The sequence below is a fragment of the Physeter macrocephalus genome, chromosome 18 (genome assembly GCF_002837175.3).
Source record: "Physeter macrocephalus isolate SW-GA chromosome 18, ASM283717v5, whole genome shotgun sequence".
Lineage (NCBI taxonomy): Eukaryota > Metazoa > Chordata > Mammalia > Artiodactyla > Physeteridae > Physeter > Physeter macrocephalus.
Genome location: NC_041231.1, coordinates 83,156,234 through 83,170,802, shown reverse-complemented (window position 1 = coordinate 83,170,802; position 14,569 = coordinate 83,156,234). Strand labels below are relative to the sequence as shown.

The following is a 14,569-nucleotide window of genomic DNA, read 5'->3' as shown; positions in this document are numbered from 1 at the left end:
TACACTTCTTTTTCCTGTAATTGATATCTAGTCTCATAGCGATGTGGTTGGAAAAGATACTTGGTATGATTTCAATTTTCTTAAATTACCAAGGCTTGATTTGTGACCCAAGATATGACCTATCATGGAGAATGTTCCATGGGCACTTGAGAAGAAAGTGTATTCTGTTGTTTTTGGATGGAATATCCTATAAATATCAATTAGGTCCATCTTCTTTAATGTATCATTTATAGCTAATTGTTTTGGGTTTGTTTTTGTAGGTCTTTTCCTTCTGTTGTGTTTCCTGCCTAGAGAAGTTTGTTTAGCGTTTGTTGTAAAGCTGGGTTGGTGGTGCTGAATTCTCTTAACTTTTGCTTATCTGTAAAGGTTTTAATTTCTCCATCAAATCTGAATGAGATCCTTGCTGGGTAGAGAAATCTTGGTTGTAGGTTTTTCCCTTCCATCACTTCAAATATGTCCTGCCAATCCCTTCTGGCTTGCAGAGTTTCTGCTGAAAGATCAAGTGTTAACCTTATGGAGATTTCCTTATATATTATTTGTTGCTTTTCCCTTGCTGCTTTTAATATTTTTTCTTTGTATTTAATTTTTGATAGTTTGATTAATATGTGTCTTCACATGTTTCTCTTTGGGTTTATCTTGTATGGGACTCTCTGTCCTTCCTGGACTTGATCAACTATTTCCTTTCCCATGTTAGGGAATTTTTCAACTATAATCTCTTCAAATATTTTCTCAGACCCTTTTTTTTCTCTCCTTCTTCTGCGACCCCTGTAATTCGAATGTTGGTGTGTTTAATGTTGTCCCAGAGGTCTCTGAAACTGTCCTCAATTCTTTTCATTCTTTTTTCTTTATTCTGCTCCCTGGCAGTTATTCCACCATTTTATCTTCAAGCTCACTTATCCATCCTTCTGCCTCAGTTATTCTGTTATGGATTCCTTCTAGAGTATTTTTAATTTCAGTAATTGTGTTGTTCGTCACTGTTTGTTTGCTCTTAGTTCTTCTAGATCCTTGTTAAATGTTTCTTATATTTTTCTCCATTCTGTTTCTGAGATTTTGGATCATCTATACTATCATTACCCTGAATTCTTTTTCAGGTAGGTTGCCTATTTTGTCTTCATTTATTTGGTTGTGTAGGTTTTTACCTTGCTCCTTCATATGTAACATATTTTTCTGTCGTTTCTTTTTTATTTTTTGATGGGTGGTGCTGTATTCCTGTTTTACTCGTTGTTTGGCCTGAGACATCCAACACTGGAGTTTGTAGGCTGTTGTATAGAGCTGGGTCTTGGTGCTGAGATGAGGACCTCTGGGAGGCCTCACTCTGATTGATATTCCTTGGGGTCTGAGGTTCTCTGTTAGTCTAGCAGTTTGGACTCAGAGCTCCTTCCACAGGAGCTTGGGCCTGACCTCCGGCCTGGGAACCAAGATCCCTGAAGTTTCATGGTGTGGTAAAAAAAAAAAAAAAAATAAAGTAAGAAAGAAAGAAAAAAAGGAGAAGTATAATATCAATGAATAAAAAACAAAATAAAATTAGAAAGATAAAAATTGTATTTGGAAAAAGAAAACTATAATTGAAACAACCGGTTGCTGGGGGTTCCTTCCATCCTCTTAGGTGCCCGTGGTCCCCCACTGGTGTCTGGTAGGTGCCCTAGCTGTCCTGACTCATCTTTGAATTCCTACCACCCAATAAGATTTGGCACAGGAAGGAAAGAGGCAAGAAAAAAAAGGGGACCGGGTGGAAATTTCAAAGTGAAAGGTGGCACTGAAAGAAATAAGAATAGTGTTTCTACTCTTGCCTTCAACCTATACTTTGCTTCTGATGGCTGTTGGGTTTTACATGTGGGGTGTGTGTTATTTTTGAGCACCTACCAAATTATGGGTATTGTTCTATGTGCTGAGCAAATAAACATTAGAGTCACAGCTATGGTCTCTGTTCTCACAGAGCTTAAAATAGTTAGGCTAACAATGATTTGTGGGAAATTTGTTGGTATATTTGGAGTGGGTAAGTCAATTTAAAGAAAAACATCTACGAAGGAGGAATGTGCTAAAGACCAAAGGGAAAATTTTAAATTCCATGTAATAGACATATTTTAACTGAGAAGTATATTCAAAAGAGGCCTAATATCATGCTTTTGTGTGTGTGTGTGTGTGTGTGTGTGTGTGTTGCGTGTAAGTATTTTGTGAATGAGAGAAAACATTTATTGAAGAAATTCAGTTATTTTGTACAATCAGGTTCAACAGCCAAACACTGGTAGAATGGGCCATAGGTTGGAAGAGATAAAGGCTATTTGTATAGAACTCTTGTATTGAAAAGTGTTTGCTTGAAATAATTTCTATCTTGCTTTTGAAGTCATGTTAAAGTCATGAACCTATAAAATATATGTTAAACCTAGAACATTCTCTAGATATTTCACTCTTTTGTTTGAATATGTGGAAAGGAGCAGACATGAAATTGAAATGCGAATTTATTTTCATCTGTTTAGCCTGATTATTCATTTTGTATCAGTCACTAATAAACTCTTGAATTTTAAGGGGTGTCGGGAACTAAACTCAACAGATCTGGGCAATGTTTATTTAACAGCTTTATCTTTGATGTCACAGTAAGCACTAGGGATTTTTAAAAAGGGATGTTCTCTTCTCCTAAGGAAGTAACAGTTGGAGAGAAAGACATAATTACACTGAGGACCAGCCCAGTGACAGTTCCCTCCTTACAAGCAATAATCATGTATGTAATTACAATAATGTGCTTTAGTGCTATGTTGTAAGAAGGTTCAGTGTATCACTAGAGAGAGAGATTTCCACAGGGGAGTGGTGGATCCAGTGTGAGACCATGAATGACTTACCAGCAGAGCTAAAACTTGGGTTGCTTCTGATGGATGAGTGGGTGATGCAGATGCTGTTTGGCCCATGCCCACACCATGAGAACCTGTGTTCTACTATTTAACTGAGACACAAGGGGAGGGAGGGAATACGTGCAGGAGAATTTAGGGACCAGGTCCGGAGATGTCACACTTCGATTCTGCCTACATTTTATTGACTACACCTCAGTCACATGGCTTCATTTAATTGTAGAGGAGGGTAGAAAAGGTAGTCTAACTATGAACCAGAAGGAAGAGGGAAATGTTTGGTTCACGACCCTCTACTCTGCCATAGGAAGGTGTGGTGGTCTTATCCTTTGAGCAGTAGGCAGAAACCAGAGAAGACAACTCCTGAGAAGTTAATCTGGGTGAGCAGGTCCTTAAGAACAGCAGGTACATTGTTTTCTGGAATGAGAAGTGAGATTATGTTTAAAAATTCCTTAAATATGAAACAGAAACAGACTCACAGCCATAGAGAATAGACTTGTGGTTGCCAAGGGAAAGGGGGTAGGAGAAGGAAGGACTGAGAGTGTGGGATTAGCAGAGGCAAACTATTATATATAGAGTGGATAACCAAGAAGGACCTACTGTATAGCACAGGGAACTATATTCAGTATCTTCTAAAAACCTATAATGGAAAAGAATATGAAAAAGAATAGATATATATGTATAACTGAATTACTTTGCTGTACACCAGAAACCAACACAGCATTGTAAATCAACTATACTTCAACAAAATAACTTTTTAAAAAAATTCCTTAAAAATCTTTGCATGTGTCAGTGATTATGGTACTTAAGATGTAAGCAGAAATGTTTATTTGATATCTTTAATTTGGGTTGAATTACTACTAAGCCTCAGATAGTAACACTTAATACTTTGGCACACATGAAATATTTACTGTTTTAAAGGTGAATTTTTACTCCTGTATTACTCTATTGTTACTTTTAAACAAAAATCAATGTTTCTTTCTCCTGAAGTTGTATGGAAACTGCTTTTATGGAAGGGGAAATGAAGAATAAGTTTTAAGTTGTCCCATGAGCTCTGCAAGCTTGCCAAGCTAATGGACAACAGTACTAATAATGAAAATTTCCAGCGTTTTTTGAGCACATACCAGACACTGGGCTTTTCGTGGTGGGATTGGGGAATTGAGAATGGTTCAGCCCTTTAGGTCTGTTGATTCATTTAATCCTCACAAAAACCTTATGAATGAAGCAGGTATTTTTATTATCATCCTCACTTCACAGATTAGAAAACTGAGGCACAGAGGGGTGAAATTGTTGGTCCATGCAGTCAGACAGTAGCAGAGCTGGGATACACATCCAGATAGTCTGACTTCAGAGGCCAAGGTCTTCTGTATGGTTGTCTACCTCACAGACATGAGAGCCAAACTGGAGGGATGGGGACAAAGGGTGTGGAGTTCATCTGGATGTTTGCACTAACGTAGGCTTGGGGCAGGGTTTGGGGCATTGGCAATGCCTTTGGCCATGACCCTCAGTTTGTGAAGTGATGGCAGAATGTATGCATCATGCCTTCTTGTTTCCCCTGCCTCTTTATGAAAGCCTAGCCTTTGGAAAACCATTTGTTATTCCACTTCCTGCCCCCGACCTGGCCCAGGCAGCAAGGGAAGCAGCTCCTGAACTGCCTGGAGCACCACAGTGCAGGTCACTGGAGGACAGGATGTAATTCTTGTTGTGTTTATGGGTCTGAGCAATTTCTTTTCCTTCTGCAGACAGGACTGTCCTTGTGGATACAGATCTTCCGTCCCTCAGAGGCCTCTATGTGATGGGGACTCTAGAATTCCCTGTGGACAGAAGCAACGTTCTGAGCATGGCATGCATGCTCATTGCAGGCGGAGAGCTGAAAGTTGGTGAGTCCAGGGCAAGGGCACCAGGATTGGGAGGAGAGAGGGGCCTTGGGAGAGGATGGTGGCCTCCAGCGGGTTGCTTGAGGGAGTCTGGGGAGGGCTGAGGCAAGGAGGAAGTTTGCTAGTAAAGCTTCTCCCTGGCAAGCTTTGGACACAGACAGAGGTGAAGTTTGTTGGTCACCCCCTCCGGTCCACCTGCTGTCTGCTGCCATCTGGTCCCAGGGTCCTCATGCTCATTGCAGGGCTCCTTTTGCCTCCTTCAGGCCACACAGCAATTCTCCCTTTAGTTCTTTGTGTGAGAATTTACCCGTGGCTCACTCTTTCAGAAGATCTTGTAGGGTGGATTGGTTATCTTTTGATCAACCAACTCACAAGAAAATTTCAGTTGCTATCTTAGTGCACATCCTTCAGAGAACAGACCTGAAAGCTAAGCTGTGCGCTCGTGCTATACTGGGGCAGAAATCGCTGTGAAGTGAGAGGGAGTCTCTCAAGGAAACAGGGCTGTTTGTGCAGTGTGGGAGATGCCTTGAGAGGAGCCTTATAGAGCCATCACATCCTAGGACAGTAAAGGGAGAAAGCTTGGGAGAAGGCAAGCAATTCACCTGGCCCCCTCCCCGCCAAACCCATGAACTGCTCTGTGTGTTATGTTTTGTGGCTTCCTGGTCAGGGGCCAGAGATGCAATGGTGCTAGGAGATGAGGGTCCTCCTGCTAGGAAGTGAGGGATGTTGCAGGATGGAGTGGATCTGGGGTGGTGTTTAACCAGGTCTGGTACACTGGCTTACTTAAATAAAAACCCGAGTTGCTCTAGGTAGGCTCTGTACTTGAAACTGTTGTACACAATGATGGGAAGACATGTCCCTTGCCCTCAGAGGAACTCCTTTTGAACTCTGAAAGGCATTCTACTTTGCCCCCACAGAGGAGGTTAAAAGAGAATTTTCAGAAACAAAAATACCTTATCCCAAAGAAACAATCTCTGATGGTGAGGAAATGTTTAGATATTGTTGTTCAGTAGCATGCAAATTTTAGACTCTGGAAGGAGAGACTTCTAGGCCTAACTACCTGTCCAAAGTTTAAATCACTGCAAGAAGCTTCCTGAAAAATTTTGGTCAAACCTCTTCTTGAATGCTTCTAGCGACAGAAAAATCAAAACCTTTTGAGACAATGTGTTCCCACTTTAAAAAAGTCTATTAGAATTCTTTCCCTTCTTATAGACAAAGTCTATCTATCTTCCTCTAATTTCTGTTGGTTCAGGTTCTTCTGTTTGATCTATTTAAGATGAGTGTCAATCTCTTTCTTTTGATAGCCCTTCATCTACATTTTATTGAATCTTCTCTTTTTCAGGTTATGCAGTTCCTATTATTTTAGCCATATATAAATCACAGTTATTTTAATCACAGTTATTATTATGATTATATAATTATAGTTATATCATTTTAATCACAATTATTGATGTTTTAAAATAATTTTTATTTTTTGCTTCTATTGTGCCACCTGGAAAATACAGAAAGGCAAGTAGAAAGTTATACAGAAGAAATAAAGTAATCACTTATACTCCCAAATGTAAAGATAGATGCAGTTAATGTTTTGTAGTCCTAAAATCATTTTTTTCCCTACACATGCATGTGTACATGCACACACGTGCTGCAACACATAGAGTATACAGTCTGATAATCTTCTGAATCCTATACTAGCAATATGAGAATTTCCTCAATTCATTCTATTTCCAAGACACAATTTTGGTAGCTTTAATATTCCACATCCATGTGAGTCTATACATATACATACCTGCATAATAATTTAACTATTTTTCTATTGTTGAACTTCAAGGTTATTTCAGGTTTTGTTTTTTTTTGTTTTTTTTTGTCCTTGTAACTTACTCTGCAATGAACATCTTAGTACTTAAGTCATTATTTACATCTCTGATTATTTTCTTCGGATAGACTTTTATAAGTGGAATTAATGGGCCTAAGGGTAAGTGCATGCTTTAAGGTCCTGGATGCATATTGTCAATTTGCTTTTCAGAAAGATTTTACAAATTTGCACTGCCTCCACATTTCTGAGTTATGAGATTCCCCTCATGCTTCCTGAAATTGTTGCTTAACACACTTGTTTTGTTTAATTCCTCTGAAAGTATGAAGCCAGGGGGAAAGAACTATTCTCCAAATTAAGAGTATAAGCATAAGTCATGACTTATTCTGAACAGAGTGAAATGAATATAGCAGAATTGGGCTATATTCATGGGCTCTAAGTCAGACAGCCTGGGGTCACATCCAACCTGGTTACCTACTTGATGTTTGGCCTTAAGTAAATCAGCCTCTGGATGCCTCCATCACTTCATCTGTAACATATGATAGAACCTACCTCAGAGGGATGCTGAAACCATAAGTATAACAGCTCCTACTAAGTGCTTGGCATACAGTAGTTTTTTAATAAATGCTAGTTTATCTGTAAGTGTGCCTGTGGGAAGTACATGTCATACTAAATTGGGCAATTGGAGGAGATTTTAATGAAGGAACCATTTACAAAAATCCAAATGGCCTGGGACAAACCCCAGGGCTAGAAATAGGAGAGTATCCTTATCATCCCTTCCCCTAAAGGAGTAAGAGAAGGAGATTGTTACTGGAATCAGAGATGGAGGTGAATGCCTGAAGATGGTTGTCAGACAGCACCATGAACTTTTGTGTGACTGGGCCACACTCAGTACCCAGAAGGACCTCTGGGAGTAAATACCCACATCTTACTCTCTGTCCTCCCTCGTCTCCTGCTCATGCTACCATTTAGCCAAACCCAACCGGAACTCCGAGTAAAGGAAGACTCATTGATGTCCTGTATCCAGGACAGCTGTGTCCCAGGACAGTGAGCAGAGTAAAGGAGGGCAGAGTTTGGAAATGAGGTGTCAGTGGACGCTCTCCACCACAGATATGGTTTTTCTTTTAAAACAGCCAAAGATTCAACTTCATCCAGCTGATTATGCCAACTACTTCATCAACTCTAATTCCTTCTCTTTTTGCATATGCTGCCTCAAATACATATCTCTACATTGTACACTTGTGTAAGAATTATTTTGTTTTCACTTGGGTTTTAGGGACACCTAAGTGCAATATTCTTTACTCATGTCTTTTTTTTTATTATTTCAATCCATCTTTCCACAGTGAGAAAATCCTTTTGACTTCTGATTTTTTCCTCCCAGATCAATATCACTTGCTCATTTGTTTAATATTCTATAAAATTCTCATCCAGTTAACTGATAGAAATATTCAATAAAATTGAGCCTTGTTCTTGTTACTACAAAACTTATTTCAGGTTGGCATCTTCTATTGCTAAGAGTGGTCTTTTTTGGTAAGTTTTTTAGGTTTCTGAGGTCACTTATTACTATAATTCAAACTTGTTGCCTAAAAATCTGTACCTTTGAAGGGAAGTGACACAATGCCACTTTCCAGTTTTGATTTATACATTTCAAATCTTATTTTTAATTGTGTCCATTACCAACTATATTTTTATCTATTACTAGACAATGGTATGTTCTTTTTCTCTCTGCTTGTCCATGTGTTCCAGGCTTAAAGGTTGATTATCTGAAAGGAACCCATCTGCCCAATGCTATCTGTATGATGCCTGAAGGAAGACTCTCAACCCATCTGTCCCATTCTACCACACCCTAAAGAAATCCCAACATGAAATAGATAATAAGACTAGTTAGCAAATAAACCTAATAGATGTGGACATTGGCACAGAGCACTGCCAGAGTCTGTCTGCTATCTGATGCCATTTGATCCAAGTCCTAACATTGTGGAATTATATTTCTTGGTGGTCCTGCTTTTAAGGCAACTGGTGCTGGCAAAATGTATCAGTTGACTTTTAGTGGAGTGGAATCATAATGCTAGCATTAGAAAGGAAGTTTAAGATCAAAGCTTTGCTTAGAGGGCTGCAGCTGCATCACAAATGCCAAATTCAGTTTCATTCTTTGTTCAGTGGTTGTCTCATTAGTCTGATAAAACACTTAAGATAAGCTTAAGGTATTTCACTTATTTGTCCATACTTTCATTCATCATGTTTTTTTGCTCGTTGCCTACCACGTGCCAAGTACCACAGGGGAGGTTGAGGTACAGAAATAGAAGTCACGAACCTAGCTTTCAAGAGATGTCTCAATAAAGCTGTGGAGACAAACAAATGAAAACATAATTGGAAGTGTCACCTCCTCCAATGTGGAGGGGGATTAAAGATAAAAGAAGAGATCGGAAAAGGCACATATTTGTGGATGAGCATTATACCTTCAGGAAATTGTAGGAAATGGGTAGGTCTGGATTGTAGGATTTATAGAACGGTGGTAGCTGATGAAGCTTCTTGACCTTATGCGTCATGTTAGGGAGTTTGGGTTTTATCATGAAGGCAGTACACAGTCACTGGGTGGTTTTAAGCAGGGATGTGACATGATTAGATCTGGTCTTAGAGTGATCACTCTGGCAGTGTGGGGGGATGTGTTGGAAGGGGCACAGTGAAAAGTGAGAAGGCTACGAGGTGTTTTGGAAAAGAAATTGTAAAAGATTGAACTAAGGCACTGGAGTTAAAGAGGAAGAATGAATTAGGGAAGTACTGAGAAGGTAAAAAATTACTAGAACTGCGTGGCAATTTTGATGTGAGGAGAGGAGTTGGTTAGGATACATCTTAGGGTTCAGGTTGGGAGATCTGGGTCCACGGCGGTGCCAGGACAGAACCTCCTTCCCACCACTTTTTAGTTGAGTGACTCTGGTAAATTAATGAGCTTTTTCTTTCTAAAATGGGAGCAATAATAATCATGCTTATTTTATAGAGTTTTATAAAAATTAAGTGAATTAATATTTATTAAAGTGCTTGAACAGTGTCAGCCACCTAGTAAGCCTTGTACAGCGGTTTGTTGATTACATAGATTCATATTTGTCAAGTTTAGGTTGCAGTGGGATGTGTAAGTGGTAACATGTAGAGGGCAAATAGATTTATGAGAAAGCACAGGAGAGAGGACTGTGCTAACTCTATATGGGTCATCAGCCAAAATGTGCAATCGAAGCTGTGAGATAGAGAAGAAAAAATGACCAGTGCTGAAATTTTGGCAAAAACCAACCTTTTAAGGTAATGGAGGAAGCTGAGTTCAGGAAGGAGAAAGGAAAAGAAACAGCTATGAAGGTAGATGGAAAATGAGAAGAAAATAATGTCTTGAGTCCCCAGCGGTTCGGGCGCCAGGCGAGCGGAACCGCTTCTGGCGCCCCTTGCCGTCCCGGGGCGGGGACGCGGGCGGGCGCGGTCTGGCGCCGCTTCGGGGATGTAGTGGGTGCCGGCGCCTGGCAGGACCGAGCGGCAGCCCGGGTTCCCGCTCTTGAGAGCGAATGGTCGCTCCCCTGCGGGGAGCGCGATCCGGCCAGCTTTTCCGTGGGTCGCGGGCCCCCGCGGGCTCGGAGCAGGGGCTCACCTGTCGCATCCGCCCTCAGCCCGGTTAGACTCCTCGGCGTCACCGCCGCGGACCTCGCTCTGGGCCATGGGCCATGACCAGAGTTACGGGAGAAACCTGGTAAAATGTTATATTCTAGATATGATTGGTGACTACAAGGTCCCTGTATAAATTAATTCTTGTCAGCTCCTTGGGATTCGAAGAGAAAATGCCCGGTGTCGTACCTAGTGAAAGTAATGAGCTTTCAAGAGGTAGTCCATCAACAACAAAAAAACAAACAAAAAAAAAACAGACTTTCCTTGAAGTTTTTTCAGAAAAAGGAAACCAAGAGAGCCTTGGATTTCACAGATTCTCAAGAAAATGAAGAAAAAACTTCTGAATATAGAGGGTTAGAAATTGATCAAGTTGTACCTGCAGCACAGTCCTCACCTATCAACTGTGAGAAGAGAGAAAACTTGTTACCGTTTGTGGGACTGAATAATCTCGGCAATACTTGTTATCTTAATAGTTTACTTCAGGTATTATATTTTTGTGCTGGTTTTAAATCTGGAGTGAAGCACTTATTTAATATTATTTCAAGGAAGAAAGAAGCCCTGAAAGATGAAGCCAATCAAAAAGATAAGGGCAATTGCAAAGAAGATTCTTCAGCAAGTTATGAACTAATATGCAGCCTACAGTCCTTGATCATTTGTCGAACAGCTTCAGGCTAGTTTTCTCTTAAATCCAGAGAAATATACTAATGAACTTGCTACTCAGCCAAGGCGGCTACTTAACACACTCAGGGAACTCAACCCTATGTATGAAGGATATCTACAGCATGATGCACAGAAAGTATTACAGTGTATTTTGGGAAACATTCAAGAAACATGCCAACTCCTAAAAAAAGAAGTAACAAATGTGGCAGAGTTATCTACTAAGGTAGAAGAAAAACACCAGAAAGAGGAAATGAGTGGTAATAACAGCATGGAGATGGACAGTATGAGGCATTCTGAAGACTATAAAGAAAAATTGCCAAAAGTAAATGGGAAAAGAAAAAGTGACGCTGAATTTGGTAACATGAAGAAAAAAGTTAAAGTCTCTAAGGAACACCAGTCTTTGGAAGAAAACCAGAGACAAACCAGATCAAAAAGAAAAGCTACAGTTGATTCATTAGATATTCCTGCTAAAATAATCCCCAAGTGCATTTCTGAAAATGAGAGTGCAAGACCCTCACAAAAGAAATCAAGAGTTAAAATAAACTGGTTAAGGTCTGCAGCTAAGCAACCCAGCATTATTTCTAAATTCTGTAGTATGGGTAAAATAACAACAAACCAAGAATCCAAAGGACAATCTAAAGAAAATGAATATGATCTTGAAGAGGACTTGGGGAAGTATGAGAATGATAATACAGCTAATGGTTGTGGACTTGAATCTCCAGGGAATAATGTTATGCCTGTTAATGAAGTTAAGCCCATAAACAAAGGTGCAGAGCAAATTGGTTTTGAGCTAGTGGAGAAATTATTTCAAGGTCAGCTGGTATTAAGGACTCGTTGCTTAGAATGTGAAAGTTTAACAGAAAGAAGAGAAGATTTTCAAGACATCAGTGTACCAGTGCAAGAAGATGAGCTTTCCAAAGTAGAGGAGAGTTCTGAAATTTCTCCAGAGCCAAAAACAGAAATGAAGACCCTGAGATGGGCAATTTCACAGTTTGCTTCAGTGGAGAGGATTGTAGGAGAAGATAAATATTTCTGTGAAAATTGCCATCATTATACTGAAGCTGAACGAAGTCTTTTGTTTGACAAAATGCCTGAAGTTATAACTATTCATTTGAAGTGCTTTGCTGCTAGTGGCTGGGAGAAAATAAAGAAAATTAAGGGGGGAAGTGCCGTATATCCTTCACAGAAGCGCCTGAATATTAGTACTTATTTCAGTATTCTTTGTGTTTGATTGTTATGGTGGTGGACTTTCCAAGATGAACACTCCTTTACTGACACCTCTTAAAATGTCACTAGAAGAATGGAGCACAAAACCAACCAACAACAGCTATGGATTATTTGCAGTTGTGATGCATAGTGGCATTACAATTAGTAGTGGGCATTATACTGCTTTTGTTAAAGTCACTGACCTTAACAGTTTAGAACTAGATAAGGAAAATTTTGTGAACGACCAAATGTGTGAAATAGGTAAGCCAGAACCATTGAATGAGGAGGAAGCCAGGGGTGTGGTCGAAAATTATGACGATGAAGAAGTGTTGATTAGAGTCAGTGGAAATACCCAGCCAAGTAAAGTTTTGAATAAAAAAAATGTAGACGCTATTGGACTTCTTGGAGGACAAAAGAGTAAAGCAGATTATGAGTTATACAACAAAGCTTCTAATCCTGATAAAGTTGCCAGTACAGCGTTTGCTGAAAATAGAGATTCTGAGACTAACAATACTAATGGGACCCATGAATCTGATAGAAACAAGGAATCCAGTGACCAAACAGGCATTAACATGAGTGGTTTTGAAAACAAAATTTCATATGTAGTGCAAAGCTTAAAGGAGTATGAGGGGAAGTGGTTGCTTTTTGATGATTCAGAAGTGAAAGTTACTGAAGAGAAGGACTTTTTGAATTCTCTTTCCCCTTCTACATCTCCTACATCTACTCCTTACTTGCTATTCTATAAGAAATTATAGAGTGAGTGTATTTTCCTTGCGTGTATATTAAACAGACCTGGACAAACATCGGTAAATTGATTACATCAAAAAAGTCTTTAACTTACCTTTTGAAGCTATTGGATATTATTGGTCTCTATAGGTTTTTATATAAATAGTGAAATTTGAATTATTGAAAACTATGTTAATTTTTAGAATTCATTTTCCTTAGTGGAGACTAGTGATTGATGCATTAGCTTCTGGGAACAAACTTGTATAGGTTCTTAAATGAATTATTCAAAATGGAAGCATTTAAACACTTTGAATTTACACCTATCTTTTGTGTTTGCTTTTTCAAATAAAGTGCTTGTATTTGTATCTCCATATTTTGGAGTAATTATCTACATGATGTTTATAGGTTCTGTGGTTTTTCAGCTAAGAAGCAGAATCTCATTTCAGTACATTTAGTTTTGTAAGTCATGAAGCCAAATCTTTGATGGGCTGTATTAGAGGCACATGTATGTATTCACAGTAGTGCACATTTTGTGCCTTGAATCACTTTGAAAAGTGTCTCAGAAAACCTGAAGAGTCAGTCCTCTTCTATCTTCACAAGACTTTTATATGTATTTATGAAAATGATTCTGTACCCTAGTAAATCTTTTTCGGCATGGACTAATTTGTATCTCTTCATAGTCATACTCTGCACGATCTGTATATAGTGCATCAAACTTAGAGGTGTGACCTTAAATTTAACTTTTTAAAAAAAACCAGGAGAGGTGTGACCTTAAATTTAACTTTTTTTAAAAAACCAGGAGGTCAATAAAATTTAAACTGCTTAACAACTATTTAAAAAAAAGAAAAAGAAGATAATGTCTTGAAACAAAGGAAGAAATTTGCAAGAAAGAGGGAGTGGTTAGTAGTATGAGATACAGCGGAGAGAATAAAGAAAGCAGGAAAGGAAATTGTCCATCTTCTTCTTTTTTTAAATATAATGGCTGTCAAATATAGTTTTGATAGAAAATGTTACTTTGCATGTTTTTTTAAAATTAATTCTTTTTTTTTGTTTAGGCTTTTTTTTTTTAACATCTTTATTGGAGTATAATTGCTTTACATTGTTGTGTTAGTTGCTGCTGTATAACAAAGTGAATCAGCTATACCTATACATATATCCCCGTATCCCCACCCTCTTGCATCTCCCTCCCACCCTCCCTATCCCACCCCTCTAGGTGGTCACAAAGCATGAGCTGATCTCCTTTGCTATGTGGCTGCTTCCCACTAGCTATCTATTTTACATAAAATTAATTTTTATTGGAGTATAGTTGCTTTACAATGTTGTGTTAGTTTCTGCTGCACAGCAAAGTGAATCAGTCATACGTATATATATATCCACTCTTTTTTTTTTTAGGAGTTTTCCTTACCTGGTCTCAGGCCAATGCTGAAATATGTATTCTAGGGTAAATGCTCATTGTGACTTGAGACTTTATTTTATTTTATTTTTTTTTTTTTTAACATCTTTATTGGAGTATAACTGTTTTACAATAGTGTGTTAGTTTCTCCTTTACAACGAAGTGAATCAGTTATACATATACATATGTTCCCATATCTCTTCCCTCTTGCGTCTCCCTCCCTCCCACCCTCCCTATCCCACCCCTCTCATGGTCACAAAGCACAGAGGTCTTTTTTAGATTTCCTTCCTATTTAGGTCACCACCCATCATTGAGTAGAGTTTCCTGTGCTATACAGTAGGTTCTTGAACAAAGAAAAAAATTCGACACAATACCTGAAAGACAGTAACTTCTAATAAGTTTAATGCCATTT

The 14,569-nt window shown here is 38.9% G+C and overlaps 2 protein-coding genes across 2 annotated transcripts in view; both read left to right on the top strand.

Annotated features, from left to right (window-relative positions):
* Positions 1–14,569, top strand: part of PKHD1 (PKHD1 ciliary IPT domain containing fibrocystin/polyductin) — a 429,330-nt gene that overhangs the window by 271,546 nt on the left and 143,215 nt on the right. The window contains exon 52 of the mRNA XM_024121891.1: positions 4,583–4,720. Within this exon, the coding sequence (XP_023977659.1) occupies positions 4,583–4,720 (138 nt within the window). The remainder of the gene's footprint in view (positions 1–4,582; positions 4,721–14,569) is intronic.
* LOC102992319 (ubiquitin carboxyl-terminal hydrolase 1-like) lies at positions 10,346–12,793 on the top strand. Its single transcript, XM_024121892.2, is given in 4 exon segments — positions 10,346–10,417; positions 10,419–10,825; positions 10,827–11,972; positions 12,058–12,793. Coding segments are annotated over 4 exon segments (2,361 nt in total).